Below are 25330 nucleotides of genomic sequence, written 5' to 3'. Positions count from 1 at the left end.
TCAGGCTCTAAAAACACTCAAACGACGGTTAGCCGTGTTTTTTTTCTTAGCGTTGTTCAGCTTTTATGAGCGTTAGAACATGTTTACAGCTTAAAAAACTCCTCTTGAAACCCACTAGTTCTGGGTTTTTTTTTTTCCAGCCAAAAAACGCTGATTAAAGCATGGGTGCGTGAACACATAGGATAACTTGCTGTAGAAAAAAAAACGCCAGAAGCTAAATACAGCAGCTGTAAAAATGTCCAGTGCACAAGGCTTTAGAAATAAAAACTGCTGACAGATAGGGTTTTTTAAGACAGAAGAGACCCTATTGGCCTGTCAACGTTATTGTACATTGAGCAGCACATGTACAGCTCAATGAACAATGTACAGTACCCCCTATGTACCTTGATTATGTGACTCTATGAATATGGAAGGAACACCAGGAGAAGATGGAAGCACCTAACAGCGGAGTGCGCTGATAGCATTGTTTGACAGACAAGTCTGCCATAATATACTAACATGTGCATTCTAGCAATTGCCTGCAACAATTTATTTTAAAAACTTTGTTTAATTTAAGCTCCTATGGACTGACAGACTAAAAGATACCATGTACACCTGTTTAATTTAGCAAGATACTTAACCCAAAAATATGTCAAAGCAAAAACAGAGTGGTTAAAAAGCATGAATGTTGTGCAATATCCTAATTAATGCTCCAATCTCTTTTCAAAAAATCCACATAAATATGTGGCATTATTTAAGACTAATGTGACAGACAGACACACACACACCAGTTTTAGTGTCTAGCTAGTAAAATAGGCAAGCTACCACTAATGATGTCACTGTAAATGTTAGTTGCTTGGTTATCTTATTGATCCAATTGCCACCATACGGTGTGTCATCAATCTAATAGCCACAATACAGTGAGTTACAAACCCATAACATATTTGCATAAGAAGTTCTAACTTCACTTGATGCATACTTGTTCCAGTACAGTGGCTCAAAGTAGTTAAGTCAGGAACAGCCATACAGCTAGTACTTTCAGTAGGTCAACAATGGTAACCCTTACATCTCAGTACAGATTTCCTTAGGATTAGAAATCTTATTCTGATACTTACTGTTTTTCTGTAGAAGCAGTACCTAACCGCATTACTGAATGTTTGTTCTACTATACCCATCTGTGACACTGCTGGAAAAGGAAATCATCTGGGGGAGATCATATCATGCGTGCAAAACTGCCTTGGAAGTCCATGACCAACTGTACACTTTTTATGTATTTATAAAATAAAAATGTGCTCTACAATTCTGCAAAGTAAATGAAACACTACATGTCTCAGATTGAAAAAAAAAATGTTTATTTTGCCATAGAAAGCTCTAAAGTCTATAGGCTCAAGTAAAGGTTAGTGAAAAGCACACAACATTAAAAGAAAGAAAAAAAAAAAAGTTAAGGAAAAGCTGTACAAAGATAATATATACACAACAGTATTGGTACAAATGAAACATTTCAGAAAAAAAAAAAAAAAAAGACAAAGATGTACAACCAATATTTTTAGACACATACAGCTGTTATTTGCATTCCAGGGTAACCAGTAACTACATAATGAGCAACCAGGCACCATGACACCATTTTATTTCTCTACACATAACAAGCATATTGGAATGCTATGCTGAAAAGCCTTGTGCCAAGCAGGATTAAATTTTGTTTCAATGTGTTCGGTCTCTGGCAAAGTTAAAAAATAGAAAGTAGGGGTCAGTTGTACAATGGCTACTTGTGGGTGATTTACTTGCAATTGAGCAGAATTATTATGTGGACAGTGAACAGCAGTATTTGTAATGTTTTTAACATTTAAATAATGAAAGAAATACTGCAAGAAAGGTTTTATGATCTAATATCATGCTCTTCGGTTTCATCAGCAGCTCATGAGTTAAAACTAAAAGCATTTAAGGTGACAGTGTAAGTAATCCTTTCAGAAACTCTTTCCCTCTTTGGGTAGTATGTGCTGCATATGTGTGGATCCTTCTTATGCTAAACATCCCAACACCACTATGGATCAACAACCTGCTTACTGGCCTTATTCAAAAACACATCCTTTTCTTACCTATGTGGGAAATTAAAACGGAGCACAGACTGAAAAATATATTACTTTTATGCAATCCCTACTTATTTCCTGCTGGTCCTGCACTCCCACATCCTAGAATACTCAGTTGGTCCCAGGACAGCAAATGGGCCAATAGAGATTGCTCTACAGGCAGGGTTATGTGTATTTCTGGATCTGCCGATTGTTTTGACAGGCAGTGTGATCTACCCAGATATACTTAAAGCATAACCTAAGGCAAAACATTTTTTTCAGTTTTAGACAGAACGGTCCCTGTAAGGGAGATTCATCCTATTTGTTCTGGTGACATCACCGAAAGGGAAAGAAAATCACACAATTGAGTGGTTACCCAAACATGAATAGATAAGAAATCACCCAATGGGTACACTAGTTTGGCTGACCCTAGTGACTACCAGAGATTTCCCCCACTATGGAGGGATTTCTTCTCACTTACTGTTGTGGCTATGGTTCAGGACCTGGCAGGGGCCTTCAGTTCTAGTTTAAGGGCCCGTTTTTATTTGTAGTAACCAATAGCAAGCATTCAGAATTCCCCATGCCTAAGTCAGACCAGTACTATATAGATTCTGAATAGTTTTACAGGTTAATGTATTTTAAAAGCAATTCAATGCAAAATAGAATGCAGTAGTGACTATCCTTTAAAACAATAGTACAGCTGTGCTAATCTCAGAATATTTGCTCAATTTACTTTCACTTTAGAACACTGTAATCCCTTTGCTGCCAGCCCACTCATAGCTCCCTGGCAGAGTACTCCTTGAATATGTGGCTTTGAAGGTGGCAGTTTGGGCACTCTTAGAACTAAGCTGATTCACACATGTGCGGTGCGGAGTGAAGTTCAGGTTTCACAACTAATTAATACAGTAGTTGTTCAGCAGTTCATGTCAGGTTTACATCAGGTTAAGGACAGGATTAGCGGAGGATCTTATCCTGTTCACACATATGCGGTTTAGAAACTGTTCCCATAGAAATCAACAGCCTGTAATCTGCACCTGAAGGCAATGCTCAGAAATCGTACTGGACTCTTTTACAAACTGCACTGAATCCACACCGCCAGTGCACTGGACATATGTGAACAGGCATCATAGGAAGCAATGTTTTTTTCACGTCATGCGGATTGGATGCGGTTTGAACTGTATCCAATCCGCATATATGTGAACCAGCATACATCAAGCATTTCTGTATACAAAAATGCAAGAAGCCTACAGTGGGAGAGTCTGGGAATTTCTTTACTGCATTACAAACTTGCAAAAAAAAGGGTTTTTAGATAACCAAAGAGCCAGCAAAAGGCAGCAGGGTAGACTAGTGCACTACAGATATGAAAAATATGAGCAGGTAGATTGTTTCCTGTATACATTTCAGCTGTTAAATTTCAGTTGGTGTTGGCACTTTATAATACACACTTCATAATGATTAAAGTTCACTTTTTCCAGAAAACAGCCTATGCAGTCAAGGGGCCGCAGTAGATATTAAAAGATGGCTTTATACAATGTTCATTACTATTATGGTTATGCTTTTAAGGCCATTTGGATCACTTCAGAAACCTGGCTAAAAAGCTCCCACTTAACATCCCTCATGTCCTGGCTTGTAACAACTGGATACCCACTCTCAACATCCCAGCAACAAATGGTTTTCAAATCCTAGCAATATGACAGGATGTGAAGGTTTGCTTACTGGGAGTAAGTAATATTTTACAAAGCTGCACAGTTTTTTTTAGAACTACTGGGGCACCTTGACTACATAGGTTATTTTCTGGAAAAGATGAACTTGGCGTTTAAGTCCGTTAGTGTTTATGCTTCTCCACAGGCTCAACAGGGTCAAAGTAAAAAGTGATTTTTAATTTTAATAGTTAATTTCAAAATAATCATGCACTCTAGACCAAGAAACCATTCAAAATGTACATTCTTACTGCAACATAGTCTTTGTAGATATACTTGGCTTAGAAACATCAAAGCTATAGGTTTCTGATTTTTGAAAGCAAACCTGTGAAGACACATCCAAGAAGAATTAGCAGCCAGGTTTTTGGTCACACAAATCAGGCTGTTAAACAAATGTCTTGGGAAAGACTAATGTGGCTTCTGTAAGTCAGAGACTTTTCAAACAATGTCAGCATCTTTCCAATAACTACAAACTAGTAACCACTACTACCGAAACACACAAGGTCTGCTCATGTACGAATACAGCGTTTCAGATCTTTAAAATGCCAACAGCACGATAACTAATGGGACACAGTCTAATATCTTTTAGAATATGTATACAATACTTTTATTGAAATCTAAGGAATCCTAAAAACAGGGAAATTTACTACGACTGGAGCAGCTGTGCATGGCAACCAATCAGCTTTGGTATGTATTAACATAAAAAAAAAACCTTCTATTGCTTTCAGCCTCTCCCAAATTGCTCTGTTTTTGCCCCTGTAATTCAACTTCCTGCTAGATCTCCATGATCCCACAATATGGAGGAACATAGCCACCATCTCTTGCTTGCTCCTGAGATGAACTAGGAACTATAAACTGGAGGATGTGTAGTGTGCATTGAGCAGTGCACAAGAGCTCAACATGCCCTGCTCATTCCAAACAAACAGAAGGTGAGGTTCAGGAGTTCACAGTTTATGTTACGAAGAAGCAGAAAAACACAAAAAGAAACAACTTCAAGAAAAATCGATTACATTAAAGTGGAACTGCGCTGCATCTGAGCACCGTAGACCAAAAATGCTATTTCAGTTATTTTGAATATTCAAAGCAAACTCCCCTATCCATCCATGTCTCCATGCTTTATTTTGCTGAGAAATTGAGAAAAACACCCCCTGGCATTTCTGGCTGTGGCATCTTGAATAAGGTGAAATGATTCATGTAGAACTTACTTCCTGGAAACCATTTGCCCTTAGCTCAGACATAGGCTGAGCTCAGAACCCTCCCCTCCTGAAGACTGCTGGGGTGTATAATACCAGAATGTAACTAAAGAAATGTAAAAAAAAAAAATTTAAAAATGAAATGATATACTTTCCTATCTATTTACTAATGCTAGAAGTATAAGGATTAAAAATAGTCCATGTTGATTGAGAGAGTGAAGTTCCACTTTAAGTAGTGAATGTGTATGGATTATTTGTGGAAGATAAGAATATCATTTAATGTCACTTTACCCGAACAAGCTGAAGTTAGAAGCTGATTGGTTACTATGCACCGCGGCTCCAGTTTCAGTAAATTTCCCCACAATGCTTAATTGGAGTTTATTATAAACCCTCTCAAACGCTACAGTGTTGAAATGCTGAAAGCAAAAGTTTACTTCCCTATCTTTAAACTTGCCGAACCTTACCATGATTTTCAGGAAAAAATATTTAGTAAATATTTTACTAAAAGGAATTTAAAGAGCCCACATCCTTTATTTTAGCTTATACTCTTTTATATTGACAATTGTCCCTAATCTTTGTACAATGGCTCTACTACACACAGAGAAATTATAAACATACATTTTAATATTTTCTCCCTTCAAGTTATTTAAAAAGCCAATTTGATTAACCTACTTACAAAGCTATCAACGTTACCAGTATTTGGTGAATATTTTTTTCATGATCATTTACATCAACCTCTTTAAAAAGGAATGCTGGACTATTTAGAAAAAGCATCAAGACTGGGGAATCAAAAGTCTAACCAGTGCAGTTGGAAGAAGAAAAAAAAAAAAGAAAAAGGAACAAAACAACAAAACAAAACATTTCTACCTAGAACAAAACTGTAATGGGAAACCAGCACAAAGAACCTGTATCCCATGTCTACATAAACAAAAATATATATAAAAATAATTTAGGTTTTTGTATTCCAGTGAAAAAAAATGTGTAACACTTATAAAGAATCACCAAGCGTAGACAGGAATTGGTCCAGTATGAAAAAGCATCTTATAATAATGTTGATGATAAAAGTAGTTACATGAAATGTGGCCCTGCTGTTTTCCAGAATTCAAGCTACTCTCACAGATTTAAGCCTGATGAACACTTGATGGTTCAAATGACTCAAACAACCAGAAACCACCTTTTAGAAAAGTTATTTCAACCTTAGTTTATGCAAAGATGAGAAAAGTAGATTGGAAGGAGTCACTGGTTTAAGTTTACATACAAAAAAGTATTTTTACTACAGTGGTTTTGATATACTTTCTGTTCTATCACCTCTTCAAATACATAGCACTGTCTCTAAATAACTGCAAGAGCATTAAGCAAAGGCGGATCATAAACATAGGAGCCTGCTAAAGTACAGCGGGGCACATTTATATAACCATCACATGATGAAAACTTGGTATTTTTGTGCTTTTATAAAATACAAATATTTGCCTTTTTAACAAGTCATACCATTGAAATATTCACCTTGGACAAATATACACGAAAGGACATATTTATAAAAGCAACGAATGTGACGTTCACAAAACATTTACTGTAGGTGAACCAAGCACTGTCACAAAACATATGCTGGAGAAGTCACCTGCAGTGAATGACTGATTAACTGCTTAATAAATATGCCCCCAAGCACAGACAATGCCCAATGAGTTATATAAATGCCCCTGATGTGCTGCTGAATAATAATAATAATAATAAAAAAAAATAAAAACCCTCATGTTATAAATGAATATAACAAAGAAAATAATGTGATGCCTACCCAGTACTTGTATAGATATGTGGACAGGTTGTAGTGATCAGACGTTTCTTGAAAGAAATAAAGTTCAACAATGTCCAAAACTGATCTAGAACAAAAGTCCACTTACAGCTCGTCTAACATTTTTTTAGGGCCACAATTAAAATTTTAATGTTTTACTCTAAACAAGGTCACTAAAACCCAGCACTAAATTTTTGTTTTTAAACTGCTAAAATTCTGAAGCGGTGCAAAATGTCCCACCTCAGCAAAAGTTGATATATTTTACTTACAACTGTCAGGTTTCATAATACAATTTGTTTTTGTTTAGAAATCCTATCAGACAACACCTGGCTGTCTGAAGTACTGTTTCTGAGAGAAAGTTTCTTGTGTGGAAGGAATGAATCTCCTCCCAAGAGTAGAATCTATCATTAAGCACATTCAACTCTGATAAGCTCTGATGCAATTGTGTATGTCATTAGGAATAAATATTTCAAGATGTACCTTAAGCTTACTGGCACTTTAATAGCGGAGTCTGAGAGAAATATCTATATCTGTAGAGTGAATTATGAAGGGAAACAAAAGTTAGAATTAACTACTATGAAAGATCCATAATTATTAAGAGAATGTAAAACCTCTGAATTTGAACCCTCAGTGGTCTGCCACAACCATTATGTTTCCAAGCTAAACAGAAAAAAATGTATTGTACACATTGCTAAAAATCACACCAAATTGCCAACTGGATGAACTTTAAAGTGCAAATATACGTACAGTATTCATAACCAATTGTCTAAGTCTATACGTACTGGAAATGCCTCAATGGCCAAAATGCAACATGATGTCAATGTAATAAATACATGGATAGTTTTTGTTGCCTTTACATATATAGGAATAATAACTGGCAAAACTACTTCAAGGCTTCTTGCCAATTCCTGCCTCACTGGATGTTCAAGTAAGATGCCCTCACATACAGGTTGTAATGCAATGAAAACTGAAAACAATGCATCTTTACAGGATATATCAACTATATAGTTGAAATAGAAACTGAGCATTACTTGTGATGTACCTAAAAGTCATGTCCGATCCTATTCATTTGAATTTTAGCTTCTGTAAGGTCTAATAAGATTCCGGTATAACAAATTCAAATTCAGTGCTGCCTTCAGAAGTAGTTGGTTTAAACATGCTCTGGTTAGACTGCTGAAGGAATATATCATCCCAGTTCACAGGCTTTGGCCCATTGCTAGAGTGATTCTCTTCAGAATCCTGTTGTGACTTATCTGGGTCAATGTTATACACAATCCCACCATCACTAATGACAGGTACATTATTTTTATTATCACTTACGTATGCATACTGCCTTATCTGTAATGTCTTACATGGATTCAAACGGTAAAGCTTTGCATCTCCAGCAGGGTCCAAACTATGAACGGATCTTATGTGCGAGGCCATGACCTGGTAGTTTATAAAAGACCCACCGCAAGTCAAGCACTGATATCTTCTCTCTCCTGTGTGGTGTATTTCATGCTTTGTACGGTATTCAGCAAGTGGAAAGACTCTCTCACAATAACGACAAGGGTATTTTTTTTCCCATGAGTGAACATTAAAGTGTCTTCGCAAACTAGTAAGACAAACATATGATCTCTTGCACACAATACAAATATAATAGACTCTCCCATCCACTATTAGCTCATAATGATCGTCATGTTTTAGTTTCATTTTTTTACGATCTGGTAAACCATCTTCATCCAGATTAGCTAAACCTTCTTCAGGATCATCTTTGATGGGAATCACTATGTCATATGTATCTTCACCAATATTTGCATAAACTTTGCAGCCTGTTGAAAGGCCCTCAATCTCAGAAGCTGTGTCTAATGTTATGATCTTCTTCCCATCCATTATTCTCCGAGGTTCAGAAGAATCCTTACTGCTCCCAGAAACAACATCTGCAATTTTAATTTTGAATTCTCCAGGCTTTGATGAAGATCCAGGGCTTACGGTTACCACCTGTTTCTTTTGCACCCCATCAAAGGATATGTTTTTGTGTGTAATTGTTGGCTGGCCTACAGATATGACAGAAGAAGGAGGAGGAGATGAAATACAATCTGCATCCAAGATCAGCTCTGATTTGGGATGAACAACACCAACTGGTTGCAGTTTTGGTAAGCTTTGATTAGTTGTAACTGGCTTCTCGGCTGGTGCAGGTGTAGCTGAAGAAGCAGAAGAAGAAGAAGAGGAAGAAGAAGAAGAAGAGGGGGCATCTGAAGGAGATTGGACTGGTGCAACAGCTGTGCCAGAGTTTTGCTGAGGTGCAGTATTGCTAGTTGCAGGTGGACTTGGAGTTGGTGGATTTAAACTTGTATCAGCAGGAGCAACAGGTGTTGTAACCTTTGGAACTGGAGCTGCTGGTTTTGGGGAAGGTTGGACTACAGGTTTAATATCTTGGATAACTTGTTGCTGGCCAGGTTCTGGACTAAGTTTCTTTGCATCGGGCGGCTGTTCACTAGTAACAGGAATTGGTGGAGTCACAGGTTCCTTTTTCTCTATAGAACTTTTTTTGGGAGGTGCAAAAGTCTCAGAGCAAAAAATCACATCATCATCAGAATCTTCATCATTTGACTCATCAGAATTTGTTGATACAGTAAATGTTTCTGTAAGCATTGGCAATACAGACACCCCAAGAGCTTTGGTCAAGGTTGCACTAGTTGTGTTTTTCATTGACTCTTGTGTTTTTTCATCAGTTTTTGACTGATCTGCACTACTGTCTTTAACTCCACCAGATATACTTTTCACTTGTGACAAAGGGATTCCAAGTTCTGCTATAAAGGGAACACCTAGCAATTTTCCAGACTTTATCAACTCTTCCAGCATGTCACTTTTGACACGTACAATTTTGGCGCTGTAAATATAGTTAAGTATTTCTGCAAATATTTCAGCTCTGATAAAATTCAGCTCCACAACTTGCCCAGCGACGGTGAAGAGTTGGTGGAAATAAGTACTACATGCAGAAAGAATGTTCTTGTGAGCTCTAAATTTGCGATCTTCTACAATAACGGTAACATCGCAGTACAAGCCCTGCAGCCGCTGGTCGTTCAAAGCCTGGAGCAGACAGCCAGAGTATTGGGTATCTGTGGCAGTTATTAATTTTTTCAGCTCCATTTCTAAAAGTAAATAAAAGGCACATGTTAGTACAGGATGATATATTCTTTAAGATCTAAATAGACCTTAAAGCTGAATTCCAGGTAAAAACAAAAGTTACCCCTGCAGTGGAGCACATTTTAGTCTACGGGTAACTTAAAAATGTTTCCTTATCTTATCCCCAATGCTGCAAGCTTCCCCACAGCTGTACAACTGGTCTGCTGGTCTAGTCACCGAGTCTGTTTTTCTTTGCCACATCGTTGGTTGCAGGCATTCCAATGTCATTAGGTAAAACACAGGTCCAGCAGTCCTGCACTGTAAGTGGAAGCCAAGGTCCTGCCCACAATCCAAAGTGTCAGAGAGAAGAGGAAAATGCTGGCTGCAGTAGGGATAAGGTAAGTAAAACTGCCGTTTCCACTAGACAAAAACAAGAATTTAAAATGAAAGAAAACCGCATCTTTAACTATTCGTAAAATTACTCCATCGACTTATCCTGCCTAACTTATATAAAAAATATCAGTGTGCTTACCTATTTTCAATCTGCACTGATCATATGTAAAGGCGTGCTCAACAAAGGCTGTGAATTCCAGGAGCTCCCATGGCTCAGCAATTGCTGGCACTCTCTCCTCACTCCTGCATCAGTCGCTCACAGATACAGGGAAGTCAGAGCTGCATGTGACCAAACCATATAAAAAAGATAAGTACATGCATCTTTTTCTATAGAGTCTAGGCAAAATAAGTAGGAGGAGGGAACAATATTAAGATTAAACTTCTCTTTCACTCTAACACTTATAGTGCTGGGGGAGCCCCACAGCAAGGGTAACTCATTTTTACCTAGAGTTCAACTTTAAAGAAAACAATTCAATCCTACAGAATAATTGGATAGAACACAGTCCCACTAAAACTCTGAGCACAGAAATATTAAAGTGGTATTGAACTCAAATTTGGAATAAAACGCCGTCAGGCAAGGTTTTCACAACAGAAGAGATCCTCCTAGTGGTCTCCTCTGTCATAAATAGCTCCCCCTGCCTGTCAGTGGTAATATGATCTGAAGCACGCATGCACAGCTCAGACAACACCTGCTGTGTGCCATGGTGATGTGACTCCTGTATGCGTGCACAATTTTCTGGTAAGAGTTTACACCGCTTTTATTAAAGCTTTTAGAATATAAAATAATAAAAAAATCTTTTATTATTCCTTAATACCTACAAAGAATATGAATCCACTTTTTGTGCACAAAATGCCTTTACAATCACAGATATTACCATGTAAAAGTTGCACCAACATCACTATGCTGCATGCCTGAGCAGGGAGCAGAGCTGTGGAACAAACCTGTCAGGCCCACCCATTACAGGCTGTCTGTAGAAAACTAGAGTAGACAGATAGAAGACCAGCAGCCTGCACAAAGCAGACGGAGTAGCAGTGACCAGTCTATTACGGGAAGCTCCTGGACAGTGGCAAAATATTATGCTTAATTACTACACCGATATTGAAAAAATAAACAAAAGCACACCCAGATTTAAGTAAGAATATATATGCCTTTTAAATTTAATCAATATTTGCTTATCCCAGAGTCCAGCTCTTCACAAGTGTTGCATTTTCTCTCAATTTTTTTTGTTGAAAGCCAAAGTAACTGGGACTTATTTTGGAAATACATAACCCTTTTTTATCATACAAGGATTCACAATGCAAGTATAAACAGTGAGAAACAAGCTGGAAATCAATAAAGTGTGTCAAGGTGCAGCACCCAAAGAGCTGGTGCTTGCACCCGATTCCGGTACCTGTAAAGGGACAAGCCTTCTGAGAGACTACTTCCCCATCAGATCTGCTTTACTTTTGATTGACAGCACATGCCAGTGGGTGGATCCATAGACGCTATTCAATCCAATATGGACTTTCAAATCCGACCACTACCATGGGTCGTCAATCAAAAGTAAAGCGGACCTGATGGGGAATTCATCTCTGAGTTCCCAATCAGGCTTCATCCACTCAATGACAAGTAATTTCCCAAACCATATTTAGGTAATGACATTACCGTTATCCTCAACCTATTTGTTTACATTTACCTTTCGATTGGTGGATCTCCTGGCTGACAGCTGAATGGAGCTGGGGCTGTCGCATACAACAGCATCCCAGCACAGACATGCCCTTTGTAGGCCAGCTCAGAGCTGGTTTTAATTGCTGTCGGTTTCCTAGTCTGCAATTCTTTAAGAATCTGTCCTTGTCACTGCAACATGTTCTTAAAATGGCAGCAGTAAGAACTATCCGAATTTACCACAAATCAAATGAAAACTTTTCCAGCTCTAAAAAGGCAATAGTAAGCTCACTGCCCCATTCATGAACATACTTTGGGAGAGAAGGGGTTAAGGAAACTACTGCCAGAAAATGGTTATTAGAACTTCACTGACTTCAAATGATGGTGTCTGCTCTTCAACCCTTCCTAGTTCTCTGCAAAAAGACAATTACATCACAAACTCAGTTTGTGCTGTAAGGTCAAGTTCAATCTTTTTTTTTTTTAGAAAACACACCGCATCTCTGATGAGCTCTGCGACACTGCAGCATACTGGTCCCCACAATAACTCGGGACAGAACCATCACAAGTTGCAAAGATTTTAAGAAGGCTTCTTTTGAGTGCAGTTTTGGACTACATTCTTTAACCACTTGCTCTCCAGAGGATTTACCCCCCTTCCTGACCAAGCCATTTTTTGTTGTTTGGCACTGAGCTATTTCAACTGGTAATTGCGCGGTTGTGCAATGCTGTACCCAAACAAAATGTATGTCCTTTTGTCACACAAATAGAGCTTTCTTTTTGGTGGTATTTGATCACCTGTGCTGTTTTTATTTTGCTATAAACAAAAAAAGACCAAACATTTTGAAAACCCCCCAATATTTTTCACTTTTAGCTATAAAAAATAACCAATAAACTCAAAGTTAGTCATAAATGTAGACGCAAATGTATTCTGCTACATGTCTTTGGTAAAAAAAAATCTTAATACATGTCTATTAATTGGTTTGTGTGAAAGTTATAGCATCTACAAACTATGGTATATATATTGGAATGGAATTTACGTAGCTTTTATTTTCTTCTGACTGCCTATCACATTTCTTGAGGTGCTAAAATGCCAGGGCAGCACCCCCCCCCCAAATAACCCCTTTTTGGAAAGTAGACACCCCACAGATTTTGCAGAGAGGCATGTTGAGTCCATGGAACATTTTATTTTTTGCCACAAATTTTTTGAATCTGACAATTTTTATTTTTTCACAGAGTTGTCACTTTAATGATATATTGCTCATGCATGCCATAGGTATATGTAGAATAACACCCCAAAACACATTTTCCTACTCCTTCCGAGTATAGGATACCACATTTGAGAGACTTTTTGGCAGCCTAGCTACTTACAAGCCCCCAAATACAATGACCACCTCCAGGCTTTCAAAAGGGCATATTTCCTCATATCACTTCCCCACTACCTATCACAGTTTCAGAGGCTCTACAATGACAGGATAGTGCAAGCAACCCCCTCAAATGACCCCTTTTTGGAAAGTAGACACCCCAAGGAATTAGATAAGAGGCATGGTGAGTATTTTACAGATATAATTTGTCACAGGGTTTTGAAAAAGAAAAAAAAAATTTTTTGTTTTCTTTCTTCTTTTTCCAAAAAAGTGGCAACACATGAGATCTGCAAAACACTCACCATGCCTCTTAGCAAATACCTCGGATTGTCTACTTTCCAAAAAGGGGTCATTTGAGGGGGTTGCTTTCACTATCCTGTCATTGTAGAGCCTCCGAAACTGTGATGGGTAGATAGGCTTTTACTATCCTGGCATTTCAGGGCCAACATTAGAAGCTTATGCCACACATCACCCACTCTTGAAGACCACGCCTTTTCTGACACTTTTTGTTCACATGAAAAAACCTTTTTTTGCTAGAAAATTACTTTGAACCCCCAAAACATTATATATATATATTTTTAAATCAGAGGCCCTAGAGAATAAAATGGTGGGTGTTGAAATTTTTAACGTCAAACAGTATTTGCACAGCGATTTTTCAAACGCAAATCTTTTGGGGAAAAATACACTTTTTAGAATTTGAATGCACAAAAACACAATATATTGCCCAATTGTTTGATAAAAGATGATGTTACGCTAAGTAAATAGATACCAAACTTGACATGCTTTAAAACTACGCATGCCCGTGCAATGGCAACAAAGTACATACATTTTTATTATCGATAGGCGATGCTTTAAAAGTCTTTACAGGTCATCAACCAGGTCCCCTCATGCATTCTCCCTCTACAAATCTGCCTTCCTCACCTACACCTCCTCCCTCCACGCCGCCAAGCAGGCCTACTTCGTTAACCTGATCAACACCCTCTCCACCTGCCCTCGCCGACTCTTCTCCACCTTCAACTCCCTGCTCTCTCCCCCCCCCCTCCTCCACTCAGTACCTCACTTACCGCCCACGAGATTGCCACTCATCTTCACAACAAGATTGACGCAATCCGCAAGGACATAGTCAACTTGCAATCTACCTCCCCATCTAGCCTCCCCCCTTCCATCACCCCCTCATCTCTCCCCTCCTCTGCCCTCACAACCGCACTGCCCCCCACCACACCCAAGGCCCCCCATCACCGCACTCCTTCAGCCCTACTACCACTGAGGAAGTCACCAGAGTCTTCTCAGAAGCCCGCCTCACTACGTGCCCCCTGGACCCCATCCCCTCTCAACTCCTCCGGTCACCCCCCCTCTTCCCTCATCCGCTCCCTTACCCACATCTTCAATCTCTCCCTCTCTACTGGCGTCTTCCCCTCCCTCCTAAAACATGCGCACATCACCCCCATACTCAAAAAGCCCTCCCTGGACCCCACTGACTTCAACAACCTCAGACCAATTTCCCTGCTGCCACTCACTTCCAAGCTCCTTGAGCGCTTGGTCTACGATCGCCTAAGCGCCCACCTAACTGACAGCAACCTCCTTGACCCACTACAGTCCGGCTTCCGTCCCCTACACTCCACCGAAACTGCCCTCCCCAAAATCACCAACGATCTACTAACCGCCAAAGCCAAAGGCGACTACTCTGTCCTTCTCCTAGACCTCTCCGCGGCCTTTGACACAGTCGACCACCCCCTCCTCCTTAACAAACTACTCTCCCTTGGCATCAGAGACACCGCTCTCTCTTGGTTCTCGTCCTATCTATCCCAACGCTCCTTCAGCGTTTCCTACAACGGTGCCACCTCCTCTTCCCTCCCCCTCTCTGTTGGGGTCCCCCAGGGCTCTGTCCTTGGACCCCTTCTCTTCTCCATCTACACCTCCTCCCTTGGCAAACTCATACACTCCCACGGCTTCAATTACCACCTCTACGCTGATGATACTCAAATCTACCTATCCACCCCTCACCTCACCTCCACATTCTCCGCCCGCATCACTCACCTCCTAAACGACATCTCTGACTGGATGTCGCTTCATTTCCTCAAGCTCAACCTCTCCAAAACCGAGCTTCTCGTCTTTCCCCCTTCCCGTGCCCCCCCATCCTTTCCATCACTACCAACAACACCACCATCAATCCCGCCCAGCAAGCCAAGGTCCTTGGTGTCATTCTGGACTCAAACCTTTCCTTTCAACCTCATGTCAAATCACTTACAAACACATGCAGGCTCCACCTCCGGAACATCGCCAAGATACGCTCCTTCCTTACCCCAGACACCACTAAACTACTCGTACACTCCCTGATTATCTCACGCCTTGACTACTGCAACTCCCTCCTCACCGGCCTACCCCAGTGCAGGCTCTCCCTGCTTCAGACCATCCTGAACTCAGCTGCCAGACTCATCCACCTCACCAGCCGCTCCACCTCTGCCATCCCCCTCTGCCTCTCCCTCCACTGGCTCCCCATTGCCCAACGCATTAAATTCAAACTGCTCACTCTGACCTATAAGGCCATTCACAACACTGCCCCTAACTACCTCACCGACCTGATTCCCAGGTACCACCCTACCCGTACCCTTCGCTCTTCACAGGACCTCCTATCTTGCTCCCTGGTCTCCTCCTCCCACGCACGACTGCAAGACTTCTCCAGGTCCTCCCCCATCCTCTGGAACTCACTACCCCAATCCATCAGACTGTCACCTTCCCTCCTCACCTTCAGGTGCTCCCTGAAAACCCACCTCTTCAGGGAAGCCTACCCCACCCTCACCTAACAGCCGCTGCCCTTCCCTCCTCCTACCACTCCATCCCCCTCAGCCATTTCCTCCTGTACCTCTACCCCCTCCCTCCTAGATTGTAAGCTCGAAAGAGTAGGGCCCTCTTACCCCTTGTGTGCTGTTTGATGTTACTGTACTGTTTCATGTATTGTCCCCCCCTCTATTGTACAGTGCGGAGCAAACCCTTTGGCGCTATATAAACTCGATAAATAAATAAATAAATATATATTTACAGTGCTAGAATTACTGCACTCGATCTGACGTTTGCGGCGATACCTCACATGCATAATGCAGCTGCTGTTTACATACCGGCACGGGGTCAAAGCTTGCGCATGCAGGGGGGCAAGGGTGCTTTTTTTTTTCTAGTTAATTTTTTAAAATTATTTTTACACTGTCCCTTTCATTTTTTTTAATACTATCACAGGGAATACAAATATCCCCTATAACTTCAATGGCATTGTCAAAGATTCTTTTTTGAGAAATCTGGGGTCTAACAGACTCTAGATATCTCCTCTGCCCTTACATTATCTAATCTCACCAAGATCGATGTGATGAGACGCTCGCAGCTTCCGATTTCTTAGACTATAGAGATGATTGGAGCCATTCCAGTCTCTGACCAGCTCTATGGTCAGCCACTGGAACTGCCGGCTGCCTTCTCGGATTCCTAGGATGATGGTACCAGGATGATGTCTGTAGCTGCAGGCACCATCCCGCTATAACCACTCAAAGTCCAGTGACGTACCAGTACCTTGCTGGTCCATGTTGTGCATATATGTAACAGCAGACAACACGGGCATACGATGAATTGGGTCTGTGGATCAATATGACCGCAATTCATTCTTTTTTGTAATGCCTATATTGAGGGTTAGAGCCAAAAGAGTTTTAAATTCAGAAATCGTGATAGGTTTCCATGAAAATTGTCTGGCAAGACCTGAATTTGGGTAGGCGGCCATGTATTGCTGTGCGTATAAACTGCCTTGGCCCACAATCGATACAAATCTTCCGTGAAAAACAGCAGAGGGGCTAAACGTTAGTGCTGGTAGCAAACGGGCCGATCCTGCTAACTCTGCATTTTTGGGGACACTATACAAAAGAGGCACTACCATTGTTCTGTACGTGCTCAATATCTTGATCCGTACAAACACTAATAGTAATGGCGGTGATCAGTGACCTATAGCGTGAGTGCAATAGTGTGCGGGCAATCTAACGCTAGCTGACCCTGGCTGGAAGGGGAGCTTACTGACCCTGATGCCTTCTGATGTCATTAGTGGCAAAAATGCAGTAATCAATGAAAAATTCTATATACTGAAACTGTACTATTGGCACTGGTTGGGTGACGGAATGATAAAAGGGTTAATAGCGGTGATCAAGGGTTAAATGTGCTAATCTAAACGTGTGTAAAATGTAGTGCTTTTACTCTGTGCCGTGTTCTCTCTTCTCTCCCTGGACTAACAGCTTCAAACAGTATGAAAAAAGTTATAGTTTGAGAAAATGGTACACACATCATATAAACTTGAGAGCAGCTAGAACAGCATACACTAAAAATATAACAATTTAAATTAATATGATTTCTTCTCTAAATGCTTAAGGCAAGTTTAATCACTGATCTAACATCTAACGTTTGTGACTTGTGTATTAAGTCAGACCTTAACCACCACAAAAGAGGTTAAAGCCTGGTACTTAAGGCTAATCCTATACTTCCTCTTGTGCATTTCTGTTGACTGGTAAGGCCATCCATGATAGTGATAGACCAATAGTATGTGCCTAATGGTTGCGGATTCTTAAACAGTTACTTAAGCCGACATACATGGGTCAAATTCCGAAAGAATTTTCTTTAGAAAATCTCGTCTAAGAATTTTTGTTCGAATTTTGCACCATTAGTGGGTCACATAAATGGCTGATTTTCGTGAGACCATTGAATTTGAGTGATCGGGCATGTTGGAAATTTCTTGAATAATGAACAAAGTTTGTATCAATGATGGGAGAATAGTGCAGGAAACATAAATGAAAAAGAAATGAGCATGAGCTGTGACCTGGGAAAAAAGAGAATTCTTGGCCATGAAAATTCTTTTCTGTATCAAAATGAGGTGAAGTTGAAGGCTTGCTTGGCTGAATTTCGAAATAAACGGTGGCACCATCGGATTACAAAACGCACAATATTTAAGATTTTCTAAAGAAAATTTTTTGGAATTCGACCCATGTATGGCCTGCATTACTTGTGCAGCAGGACAGCTGAAGTTTAAATCTACTGAACTATATCACAATGTTGAACCCCTGAATTGTTCCTGGTTTTTTTTTTTATATCTTTCATGGATGCCTTTTTTTTTTTTAAAACCAATTCAAGCACTTAAGAAGTAACTGTACATCCTCAGGTTGAAGTGGTTGTACTGCAATCATGGCTGCAGCTATGATCCTGCTGCCAAAATTTTAGCCGGCAATGGGCTTTAATGTAGAAGTGATTCAAATGTCTCCCTTCCCCAGATGCCTTTACCGGGCTTTCCTGTGCGACTAGCGAGCCTGGGACTGCTGCCATTTTTCCTGGAGCACTGAGAGGGGAGGAAGGTACAACCGTACCCTTCCCCATGTGAGAAACCGAAAGTAAAAAAGATTTGGTCACTTATGGATTTGTCTTGATTGTTACATGCCATCAACAACTTGTAAAGCATCTGATCAAATTATTTTGAGGGCAGAGGCCTGATCTGGTGTCTAATTGATCCCAGATCTATCCATATAGAGTACCTGTCACTGCCCATTCTATCCAAAAGTTTAAATAATAAAAAAAAAAAAATAATTACAGTGCCCCATCACCCCCCCCCGTACACATGCAAACATAGGTCCCACACACATGTAAACAGCGATCACACCACACGTGAGGCCACAAACATCAGAGCAAGATCAATAATTCTAGCACCAGACCTCCTGTGTTACTGTGTCAACCTGTGAAAACCCTTAAATCTATGGAGATTATTTAGGCACTGTAGTTTGTCACCATTCCACAGGTGTGTGCAATTTGTAAAGATTGACATTAGGTATCTATTAACTTGGCACAACATTATCTTTTAAATTTTACATAGTTTGTGGGTTCTAAGTAATTAACTAGTAAGCAATAATAACTAGCAAAAAATGCAGATTTTAACATGTATGTGAGAAATGTCAGAATTGATCCATTTTGAAGTGGTTAAATCAGGACTTTAGGCACATCGGGGATCGCTCGTGATCAATTACCTAACAGGATTTTCAGGTGCAAATGTTTGAAAAATACATTTTTAAATACCTAAATCCATCCATGTAGTATAGAGAATAGAAATGGCATGGCTACATAACACAAGTATAACTAGAAACTAAAGAGCCTAAGGCGAGTTTACATCAGGTCTGAGAAAATCCCAATCACTGCCCTAACCTGCTATGGACCTCTAAGAGCTCGTTCACACTAGGAATTATGGCTCAACCACAGCGTGTTACCACCAGCCTAAACCACTACCCCCTTTACCTGCAGAGGAAGAGGCTGGGATGTACACATGCCATGGGCACGTTGCTTTGCAGCAATAATTTTAAATCTTGTCACTTTTGGCAGACGTAGCTCCCGCTGTGTGCAACCCATTCAAGTGAATGGTGCTGCTTTGTTAGCGCCCTGTTGCCACATGCAGTGCACAAGATTGTGGCACACTAGTCCAGAGGTCAAGGGGATAAAGCTTGCAGTGAGGTGTTGACACAATATTTTAAAGGTCCACTGTAGGCATCTGAACCCCTAAATTGTACCTGCTTTTCTCATCTTGCATAGAAGCCGTTCTTTAAATCTGGACACCGTGCAGATATAAATGTTCACTTGGCTAGGGTGGAAAGGAATAAACAGAAATACCTACCCTCTTCCTTGCACTGGCAGACCTCCTTTCCATGTGCCCAGTCGCCCGAAGGTGCTACACTTCACTGCCTAGGAGGTCACAGCTCTCTGACATCACGTCAGGACCAGAAGTTCTGCATTTTACAGAAGAACGGACCATTGGACAGTGGGAGCAATAGTTCTAATGATTGGAATATAGACCAAAGTTCTAAATTTGGAGTTGAACACTTAAAGGCGAAGTTCGCCTTTTCCAAAAAGCCCCAGTAAATTAAAAAATAAAATGTAAAAAATGGTGCAGCATTGTAAAATGTTTGAAGTTTATTCTCATACCTGTAGATCATTTGTCTCACCCCTGGAAGCCTGGTAGAAAAACTCTCATCAATACCCATGTCCTGCTTGTTGCCAAGATGTGAAAACTGTTGGGCACTAACTCCCAGCATTACAGGAATGAAGAGAACAGTTTCCACATTCTAACAATAAGGCAGGACTTGGGGATTGCTAACTGGGTGTAGCATTTGACAAAGCTACACGGTTTGTATTTTTAACACCTACTGGGGCCCCTTGACTACACAGCCTATTTTCTGGAAAAGGGGAACTGAGCTGTCAAGCGGTAAGGAATATTTACAGCTAGATTGCGTTAAAATAGTTTAATTTTTTAAAATTCCTTTTTAACTCCTGTAAATTTTGAAAAGCTAAAACACTGACTGCTGAAACTGCTGTTACAATTTTCAGTACGGGATGAGCCATTGACAGGGACTCTACTACTCAGATCAGGACCGCTGTTATTGAGCTGGCAGTGGATCTCGGCATTCATACCACAAAATACAATGCCCACATTCTTTATAGTGACAAAACCATTAAAGGGTTAGTTCACCTTTACTAAAGAACTGCCTATGCAGATAAGGGCTGTCTGTAGATAAAAACAAGCTGTGCAGCTCTGACCAAAGTTAAAAAATGCCCTTGCTAAGGGTGTAAGCCATTTACATAACTCATGAAGCCTGGCTAAAAAATTGTTGCTAAGAGTTACTTCTCACCTTCATACAAGTGAGATCTTTCTGTGATTCAAATGCACGCTCTCTTCCATGGCACATTAGATCTGAGCTCAGCATCTGAGAGCTCACCCCTGTGATGGCGGAGGTGAGTAGTAACAACATTCTAATTCATCAGGCTTCAGGAGGTATGTAAATGGCCTACGCCTATAGTAAGGGCATTATCCCACTTTGGTCAGAGCTGCACAGCTTGATTTTATCTACAGACAGCCCTTATCTACATAAGAAGTTTTTTGGCAAAGAAAAACTTTAAAGCGGAACTTCACTGCATCTGAGCAGCACAAACCAAAAAGGCAGTTTATTTCATTTTTATCCATCCATATCTCCATGCTTTATTTTGCTGAGAAATCACTTTGAAAACCAACCCCCTAGCTTTTCTGGCAGTGGCCATCTTGAGTAAGGGCAGATGATTCAAGTAGCATTTACTTCCAGGAATCCATCTACCTTTGCTCAGGTAAGGGGGTGTACTTAGCTAAGAAAACCCCTCCTCCCCTCTTGATGACTCCTGGGATATATGACATCATCTGCCTAAGCATGGAAACCAGGAAGAAATGTAAAAAAGTTTAAAATATGTAAATAGGATATCCTAGCTATTTACCAATGTAGCAGCACAAGGATTAAAAATAGTCAATGTTGACGGAGAGGGTGGTCTTTGACCAAGATCAACAACGGTTATAAAAGGGAAAAAAAACAACTTTTATACACGAAAAGACCCTACAGCTCCTACCCAGCAATATTATTAGCCTAGGCGTCTTGAAGTGGCTGTGACACCATGTAAGAAAGTTACAGTGAGGGTGCAATGGTGTCATAGCAAGTTTAGGAATCCAGTCCTTATGGATTCAGAGCCTTGATTTGGGAAGGAGATGTTTGATTGGATCAGGAAGACATCTGTCCAACACATCATTAGATAGCGGAGTACTGACACATCACATGACCACATCCAGCTGTATACAACTATCCCCATCAGAGTAGCATTCCCCATTGTGTGATGTTCTCCTTTCACATGCCTGGTCTCATCTCCTCCTACAACTGCCTGGGGAGCCAACATTGCGGAGGTGCCATGTTCACTGCAGTCACACACCTCTCCTACTACTGTGTGGTGGGGAGCCTTCCAGCCAATCTATTCATTGTGATGATGGAGGTGATGTGTGCCATGCAGTAACCCAGCAGTGTTGGAATATATCAGGATCCAGCTGGAGGCCAACTTGTTGTATTGTCTTTTGTTATTAGAAGCACATGTCCCCATTGGGAAGTATCTGCTGAGCTCATCAGTGATCAGAGCTGCCCCCTGCGTTGCCTCCCAGCACGCAGACTCGGATCCAATCACAGAACTGATTGGTTGCCATGGGTTACAGCAGCTCCTCTGCAGACGGCCCAGTGAGGAGCTCAGTACCCGGCTCACCCAGCCATGCCACGACACACACGAGCCCTGCCCGGAGCAATGCATGGGGAAAGGCCGCTCCTCTTCCAGGCCTACACAGCCCGCCCAGACCTCCTCCTCCACCACAGCACGGCCTGACAATAGAGAGCACACCGGGCTCCCCACCAGCAACGCCGCAACTAGGCCTCACAGGCCACCATGTCACACACTCCACCTCCCGCCACTCCGCTCCACACAGCCACCCCGCACTCACACACGGAGGTGACCCCACGCCCCCCACTAATCCCCATTGACCAATATTTACCTGGTGTCCCCGGGCCCACCCGGTGCCTCGGCTTCAGCAGACAACGAGTGAACACAAACTCCTCCTCCTCCCACGGCCGCCGACCGCCGCCGCAGTAAGACGAGTTGGCCAGCAGATGGCACTCAAGGGCGGCACGGTCCGACACGAAGGCTGAATGAGACGCTCGGAAAGCTTCGGCGATTTCCGTCCAGGGAGGGGAGGAGCTGAGGAGGCGGGAGGTCTCACGATGAGAAGAGCCATGCGCAAGTGTACCTGTGATGAGAGGACATGGAGAGTCTCCTAGAGACCTCCATGGGAAGGGAAGTGTTTGTAGAAAGCACACGTAGGTTTGTATTTCACGACAACATGAAGCTAAACATACAGAGAACGTAAATGGTGCTGCGTGTGGGGATGTTCGTTAACAAGCCTCATGCAGTGTGAAGGGGCGGCCGACATTCATGTGTGTTGTCCTATGAGCCGGCCTATACCTCGCCTCCATTGCAGTCAGTCAGGAGGTTTCCTTTGTCCGCTGAGATACGGCACGGGGCTGGAGACTGCGGGGAAAACAGAGGCGAGCGCCATCTAGTGTTCGATTATCAGAATGACTTCACTAGGTGATGGAAGAAAGTCATTTCCCTTCTCAGGATGAGATGGGGTTTTAGAATTACAAAAGTGAAAAAGGCAACCAATCAGCACTGTTCCACACCGAATACGATCTCCAAAGTGGTTCACTTTGGTCCCATTGAAAGTGTGACTAAAAGTAGTGCAGAAATAGTGCCTTATATATGAGAGTTACATCGCACTGAAGTGGTGAAAAAGTAATGCAGGAACTATTTTTCCAAATGTGCTACGTGAAATTGCACCTATTAAGACAGTACCATAGAAATACATTAGATGCGACTTCAATTGCAATTTGTGGATTGCATGCCGCACCTGAATTTGCAGCAGTGTGAACCAGGGATCTTTCTGAACATTTCCAGAAATTGTTTCAGATTCTGTTTTCATGATATTTGTTCTCAGTAAAAACTTGGTCAGATGCATCATAAAATTCCACATTGCAGCTTACCAATCTTTAACCATGTTCCCTCCAGAGCATTTACCCTCCTTCCTGACCAGGCCATTTTTTTAAGACACGGCACTGCGTTACTTTAACTGACAATTGTGCAGGCATGCAACATGGTACATAAATTTATGTCCTTTTTTTCCCCACAAATAGCTTTCTTTTGGTGGCATTTGATCAGTTGTGTTTTTTTATTTTTTGCACTATGAACAAATAAAGACCAATTTTGAAAAAAAAACAATGTTTTTGACTTTTTGCTATAAAACATGTCCAGTAAAAAAATTTTAAAAATAAAATTTCTTCACAAATTTAAGCCAAAATGTAATCTGTTACGTCTTTGCTAAAAAAAATCCCAATATGTATAAATTAATTGGTTTATGTGAAAGTTATAGCATCTACAAATGGCAGTATATATACTGGAATATTTATTTATTTTTACTAGTAATGGCGTCGATCAGTGACTTATAGCAGGACTGCGGCGGGCATTGTGACACTGGGTGGGAACCGACAGTGATCAGTGCTAATAAAAAGCACTGACACTGTACTAATGGCACTGGGCAGGAAGGGTTAACATCTGGGGCAATCAAAGGGTTAACTGTGTTCTGTATTTTACTGTGTAGGCAAGCTGCTTTGTATTGCTCTGCTGTGCAAAGCAATACAAAGCAGCCTGTTTGTGCTGACAGGAAAGAGATCTGTGTTGTTTACATACAGACCTGTCTCCTGTCAGCTCCACCAATGATCACCAAGTTCCAGCTGAGAATCAGCAGATGGACCCGGTGATTGACATGCCAAGGAGTCAATAGCGGTGCAGGTAGGGAGCTTGTGCACGTGCCCCCTACCTTGTAATGCAAAATCACATATATATATATATATATATATATATAGACACACACGATTTTGCGCATCCCTGCCATCCTGTAGCAGTACTTCTGCTATAGGGCAGTCGGGAAGTGGTTTAAGTGATTATAAACCTTTATTTTTTCAATAATAAAAATGTTATACTTACCGCTTCCTATGGGGGCACTCATGTAGGCTCGCTTCCAAGCCACGCTGCCTGTGTTCATAGACACAGACAACATGGCTTGGCCCCCCCACTCCCTTGTCATAGGAATTGACTGGCAGCAGAAGGAGCCACTGGCTTTCGCTGCTGTGTATGAGCCAATGAGGAGAGAGAGAGCAGAGAGAGCTGTTGCTCTCATGTACATTACTGGATCGAGATTGGGCTCTGGTACACAGAAGGTTTTTTACCTTAATGCAGAGAACGAATTAGGGTAAAAAACATTAAGGCTTTAGAACCACTTTAAATGTGGTGCCTGCAATAGTTTTCTTTTTTTTCACCTTTTTTTCCTTTATTTTCATGTGTTGATTCAGCCAGTACAACACTTCCTGTTGTAGGGTAATTCCTTTAATTATGGAGAAGAAATGGATTCATCCCTAGACAGCAGATTTGTCTTGAGGGTAGTGTTAGATGGACTACTAGGTTTAGATAGGCTTTTCTTAAATGACTAATGCTTTTTAAGCAGTTTTTTTTACCTTTTGGGATAAAGGTTTTAACTAAATGAATAAAAGCTGATCATTGTAATCACCTATGTCAGTGGTAAATGCTTTACCCCAGCCCTCTGACTTCCACTTTTGTTGCACAGCTTGGTATGGTAAAGGAGGTTGTAAAATAACATCA

General features: G+C 41.1%; 1 protein-coding gene across 1 annotated transcript; it reads right to left on the bottom strand.

The window, feature by feature from the left end:
• Positions 1–1309: 1309 nt before the first annotated feature.
• Positions 1310–22711, bottom strand: ZBTB33 (zinc finger and BTB domain containing 33). The gene is made up of 2 exons (XM_089677209.1): positions 22614–22711; positions 1310–9861 (listed from the first exon to the last, which is right to left on the bottom strand). Exon 2 carries the CDS (start codon positions 9857–9859, stop codon positions 7820–7822), a length of 2040 nt encoding a protein of 679 aa, XP_089533335.1. The 5' UTR covers positions 9860–9861; positions 22614–22711; the 3' UTR covers positions 1310–7819.
• Between the last annotated feature and the right edge of the window lie 2619 nt (positions 22712–25330).

This window comes from Staurois parvus, unplaced genomic scaffold, assembly GCF_062004578.1.
Source record: "Staurois parvus isolate SC_StPar_1 unplaced genomic scaffold, SC_StPar_1.0 ptg000181l, whole genome shotgun sequence".
Taxonomy (NCBI): domain Eukaryota; kingdom Metazoa; phylum Chordata; class Amphibia; order Anura; family Ranidae; genus Staurois; species Staurois parvus.
This window is presented reverse-complemented; position numbering and strand designations above follow the sequence as displayed.

Coding starts and splice junctions, on each gene's coding strand:
- ZBTB33 (XM_089677209.1), bottom strand. CDS start 9,859: ATGGAGCTGAAAAAATTAATAACTGCCACAGATACCCAATACTCTGGC.